Source organism: Rattus rattus, chromosome 10 (genome assembly GCF_011064425.1).
Source record: "Rattus rattus isolate New Zealand chromosome 10, Rrattus_CSIRO_v1, whole genome shotgun sequence".
Taxonomy (NCBI): domain Eukaryota; kingdom Metazoa; phylum Chordata; class Mammalia; order Rodentia; family Muridae; genus Rattus; species Rattus rattus.
In genome coordinates, this window is record NC_046163.1 from 59,118,343 (window position 1) to 59,124,285 (window position 5,943).

A 5,943-nucleotide genomic window follows, 5' to 3' on the forward strand; every position below is an offset into this window, starting at 1 on the left:
AACACATCTGGGTAGCATACATCTATTCATCTTTGAGTTCAGCTTCAACTGAAGTCTACTTTGTACAACTTAATATTTCCTGAACAAGCTTGGTAACTGATTTATTATGGTTTCTCTTTATTGAGTTCCTTGTGGGTCCCAAGGAGGAAAACTCAGGTCTTCAGGCTTGGTGGCAAGTATTTTACCAGCTAACCTTGACCTTCTCACAGCCCTATCCCTTGTTGTGGGAGTAGAGGATGGGGCAGCAGGTTTTCATGAAGTTCAGGTATTCTCAAACAATATGTAGAAGCAAAATGACCTTGAATTTCTGGTCCTTCTGAATCCATTTCCCCATGCTGGTGTTACAGGCTATGACCAGTGAGACAATGGGATTTTTTGTTATTTTGTCTTTTTTTTTTCCAGAGCTGAGGACCGAACCCAGGGCCTTGCGCTTGCTAGGCAAGCGCTCTACCACTGAGCTAAATCCCCAACCCCCTTAGTACACGTCTTAATCCCAAACAATGAAGGTAAATTTAGTTTGTAGAAGGAAGCACCCAGGTTTGAAAGTCATGTCTAATTGCGTGGCAGCCAAAGTGATGAGTCAGAGAAAGATTTGACGATAGGATATGTCCCAACTCTCATAAGAAAAGAGAAAAAAAGAAAGAAGTCACTTCCGGAGCAGTACAGAGAGAAAGCAAGCTGTCTTCCTGGCTGAGTTTTACAAAGACAAGTTGGGAGAACAAGTTCGACACAGGTGAAGACAGAAGGGCCAGAGTCCGAGAAGGAGCCAGATTAGAACAGACTGCCAGAGTTAGTTAAGGCCAAGCAGAGCAATTCAGGAGAAGCTGGAAGAAGCCAGATTGGATCCGTCAGCTTGGAGAGGAGTTTTTGAGTGAGCACAGCTGAGATGGGTCAGCCAGCGAGAGCTCAGAACTAGAAAGGGAGAGCTTAGTTTATTTAGCACCAACCCCAGAGTCAGAAAACATTCTAGACTGGAGTTGTATGGAGGCTGGAAGCTTCCAGGACTAGGCCTATTGTAGGAGACTGAGGCAGTAAGATCGAAGAGGACAATTACATAGGGGAATAAAAACTATTTTTACATATTTTAAGGTTACAGATACTTGAAAGACCTGGAGGCAGGGACTGGGGGTACAGCCCAGTGGTAGAATGCATCTAGGCCGGGGTTCAATTCTCAGTCCTAAACACAATCAATTAAAAACCCAACAGGGTAGCTGGGAGTGGTGGCCCATGCCTTTAACCCCAGCACTTGAAGGCAGAGGTAGGCAGATCTCTGACTTTGAGAGCAGGTTAGGGTTGGAGCACGGTGATGCACATCTTTACTTCCAGCACTTGAGAAGGCAGAGGCGGGTTTGAGGCCGGCTTGGTCTACATAGAGAATTCCAGGCTATGGAGGGATACAGAGACCCTGTCTCAAACACAGACAAAAAGAACAGGGGGTAGTCCAGAGACAACTCAGCAGTTTAGAGAACTTGTTGGTCTTGCAGAGAAAACTGGGGTGTGATTCCCAAGCCCCACATGATTAACTCACAATTAACATAACTCTAGTTCTAAGAGGTCCTATGGCCTCTTCTGACTTGTCTGGACAAGTCAGGAAAATGTTGCATGCACACACATGCAAGCAACACGTCCATGCATTTAATGTGATATCCTCCAAGATATTTTGGGTGGAGTTTTAAATGACTTATTTTATGTGCACTGGTGTTTTGCCTGCGTGAGTGTTGGATCCCCTGGAACTGGAGTAGCAGTTGTAAGCTATCTTTGGGTGCTGGGAATTGAATCCAGGTCTTCTGGAAGGGCAGCTACTGTTCTTAACTACTGAGCCATCTCTCCGAACTCTTTTTGTTTTGCATGAGACAGTATCTCTTTATGAACCTCTGCCTTTCCTGTGCTGGGATTAAAGATTTGTGCCATTCTGCCCTGCTTAGACGCACTTTGGAGAGTAAAAGCTGAGTAAAATTGATGGAAAAGGTGGGAGAAGGGAAGAAAATGATCGTGCAGATGCGAGGAGCATGTTTGTTCTGTGGTGTGTGTGCGCATGATGTTCATCTTATTCACTGAGGCAGGATCTCTCAACTGATGTCCAAAGTGGCTGATATGGCTAGTCAGACATCGTTTACTTGGGGAATCCTTGTCTTCTTTACACTGTAAATACAGGCAGAGCCTCATGAACACCTGGTATTTAGTGGGTTTGTGTGGATGGGGAATCCAGTCCTGATGTTTGCACACGCACTGCTAAGTCACTTTACCTCAGTGCCAGATTGCACACTCGCTCTCCTCCTTAAATCTGCCCCCCCCATCCTTTTTCCCATTTGTTTCTACTTCAGGCAAAATAGGGAACTCTAGTCTGTTCTATCAAATCTGGTTCTAGACTATGGTTATGAGTCCTTCATAATGAAGCTCAGACTTCATTTGCTGTGACCGTGGGCAAAGGTCTTCACGTACATGAGCAGCCCCACCCCATTGGCCACTGAGAACTATATGCTTCACATTAGACCAGGCCCCCTAAAACCTCAGCATTTTTCAGGCCCACAAGATACTTGGGAATTTGAATTTTCTCTTGTAACAACAGTGCAATGGAATTCTTCCATTTACATAGTTTGTTCCCAAATTCCTTTCTAAAAGTTTCTTTTGCAGTATTTTTTCCTTTTTTTTTTAAACATCTTTTTAGGGGTTGGGGATTTAGCTCAGCGGTAGAGCGCTTGCCTAGTAAGCGCAAGGCCCTGGGTTCGGTCCCCAGCTCCGGAAAAAACAAAATAAAACAAAACAAAAAAAATCTTTTTAAAAAGGTTTTTATGTGTGTTAAGTATTTTTACCTGGATGTGTCTACACACCACATATTTGTGCATTGGTGCCTGTGAAGGCCATGAGTTTTGGGTTCCAAGACCAGGAGTCAAACGGTTGAGTCATGTGGGTGCTAGGAATTGGTACCAGGTCCTCTGTCCATGAAGATTTATTTATGAGTACATTGTAACTGTCTTCAGACACACCAGAAGAGGACGTCAAATCCCATTACAGATGGCTGTGAGCCACCATGTGGTTGCTGGGAATTAAACTCAGGACCTCTGGAAGAGCAGTCAGCGCTCTTAACCAAAGGTCATTTGCTGTGACCTTGGGCAAAGGTCTTCGTCTACATGAGCAGCCCCACCCCATGAGAACTACATGCTTCACATTGGACCAGGCTCCAGCCAGTACTCTTAACTGCTGAACCATCTTTCTATCTACATTTCTGTGTCTACCATCTACATTTACTGAGTTTTCTAGGATCTCCCTGTAACCTTAGGAACTGCCAACTGGTCACTGTCTTCAGTTCTCTATTCTTGCTGAGCGTGGCCCGCACAGACTCAAAAAAGAGGCTCCACATCCTAGTGGTTATTTTTCAAATTTTATTATTTGGGGGAGGGGGGATAGACGACAACACGGCATGCACATAGAGGTCAGTGGACAACTTTTAATTCAGTTCTCAAGCAGGGCCTAGTGGCACATACCTTTAATTCCAGCACTTGAGAGGCAGAGGCAGGGAGGGGGATGTGTGAATTTGAGGCCATCCTGACAGCCAGGGTTACAGTGAGACCCTGTTCTGAAAAAAGCCCAGCCTCGTCTCAAACTCACTATTGACTTTTAGTTCCTGATCCTTGTCTCCATCCTCCAAATGCTGAGAAGACATACCTTAGCTTGTGTTTTTTTTCTCTCTCCAAAATCCACTGCTTTGTAAACAGGAACAAACCATCCATCTTACAGGAATATGAGAACAAGTCAAATACTAGTTAGCATGCATTAGACTGACAGTTCAGACATGTATGCACACTGACCGCTAAGTTCACTTACATAGCACTTCTATATAGGAACAATGTGCTAAACAGTCAAAAGCCATTTTATAAAGGAAATAAAGCGCACCCGGAAGGAAGTGTACTAGTAGTCTGGTTTGCCTAAAACTAAGTAGAACCACCATAGTGTGTCCCACTTGTAAACTGGGCAGAGGGACAAACCACAGCCCTGGGTGGTGGAGGTGCTTTGCAAGCTCTGAGGCTTTGGTGCTCCAGTGCAAACCCAGTGGAGAAGAACCAGCTAAGGACCAGTAATCACAGCATTGGGGGGGGGATGAAGAAATATTATGAACTCCTCAGTCAACCTGGCTACATAGTGAAATCACCTCAAAATGAAGACTTAAAAAAAAAAGATTTATTATATATAAGTACACTGTCGCTGTCTTCAGACACACCAGAAGAGGGCATCAGATCCCATTACAGATGGTTGTGAGCCAACACGTGGTTGCTAGGAATTGAACTCAGGACCTCTGGAAGAGCAGTCAGCGCTCTTAACCGCTCAGCCATCTCTCTAGCCGAATACATGTTTTTAAAAGGTAAGAGGGGGCCATAATCCCAGCACACTTAGGGAAAGGATGCACTCAAGGTCACCATCTGCAGGTCAGCCAGGGCTGTGAACCAAAGCCACCTGTAGACATCAAAAGCACACCAAGTCTTGCCTATGGCACTGTTGTTTGAGGGTCAGCTAGTGCTGCATATAGCATGACAAAATAAAAAAAAAAAAAAAAAAAAAAAAAAGACAAAATGTACCAACAGTCACAGTTTGTCCAAGAAATTTTTATCTAATAAAATTCACATAACCCAAGCTGGCCTTGAATTATGAAGCTAAGGACAACTTTAAACTTCTGATCCTCCTACATTCATATCCTGATTGCTTGGGTGTTGGGATTACTTGGATGAAACACCAGTGTGGACACTGCTGGGGACTGAAATGAAGGATTCTTCTACGATAGCCAAGTTCTTTAATGAGCTACATGCCCGTGTATTTTTTTATTTTTATGCTATAGCTGTGCGACCTTGGCTGGCCTGAACTCACATCTACTGCCTCTACCTCTCAAATGCTGGAATTAAATGGCATGCGCTACCATACAGTGCCCCAGCAAATTGTAACAAGCACCTATAATCTAATCTCTGCTAAAAATAACCAAGACACTGCCAAATGGCTCCTGTTGTCTGGGCTTTGTCCAGTTAACATTTTATGTCCTTCAGACAATGTTACGACTAACTTCATGTCATTACTGCACAATAACATGCATTTTACATTAAACATTCTTTCTAATGCTAATAACACAGGTAAGAATCAATGATTGGTGCTTGAATAACTTCAGTTAATATACAACATTTTAAAACAGCAGACACTTGCTTGCTTAGACTTACACATTTTCATTCACCAGTAAATGTCTAATAGTGTAGTGTACACCTGATTGTCCTCTGGTTCTTTTCACACCGACTTTCCTTCTCCTATACCTCAAGAGTTTTGTCAAATTACTGGATATTAAACTTGTATCTGTAAGGTTAATAATAAAGACCAAAAGCAGGTATAGTTTAATGTATTTTAATAGCAAACTTACAGGAACAGCACAGAAGACAGACAACATTAAAAACATGTACTTGCATGTAGGACAACTCCGTTAGAAAAGTATAGTGAATGGATGGAGTCTACTGTATGATAAAATGCTACAAACACCATTTAGTTGCTGTCAATAAGAAATTTACTTATTTTAAAAAAATCCAAATGCTGGCATTGTCCAGAAAATTTTAACAGGTTTATTTATAATTGTTATAAAGTTGAACTGTTGAAATGTGTTCACTGAAACATTTTGCTTGCATTAATGCTTTACATCTTGCATTTATATTAAAAATTCACACACAAATGAACGTGGAGAAACTGCCAATACCTGATTCTGTCCCCTATGTTTCCACTCGCAATCATATACTTAGGTACCTTTGACCCCCATGGAAAAAATATCTAACATTCAGAACTACTGATAACAGGAAGAAGAGGAAAAAAAATTTTTTTTTGAGAATGAAATGTTTCCCCTCATAGTGGACTCTTAAGCACGTTCTCCGCGTATGCGGCGTGCTAGCTGGATGTCTTTTGGCATAATTGTTACACGTT

At 42.6% G+C, this 5,943-nt stretch overlaps 1 protein-coding gene across 1 annotated transcript in view; it reads right to left on the bottom strand.

The window, feature by feature from the left end:
• Positions 1–5,363: 5,363 nt before the first annotated feature.
• Positions 5,364–5,943, bottom strand: part of LOC116911140 (histone H3.3A) — an 11,439-nt gene continuing 10,859 nt past the window's right edge. The window contains exon 4 of the mRNA XM_032914992.1: positions 5,364–5,943. This exon is cut by the window's right edge and continues 64 nt beyond it. Coding sequence (XP_032770883.1) covers positions 5,879–5,943 — 65 coding nt within the window. The 3' untranslated portion in view covers positions 5,364–5,878.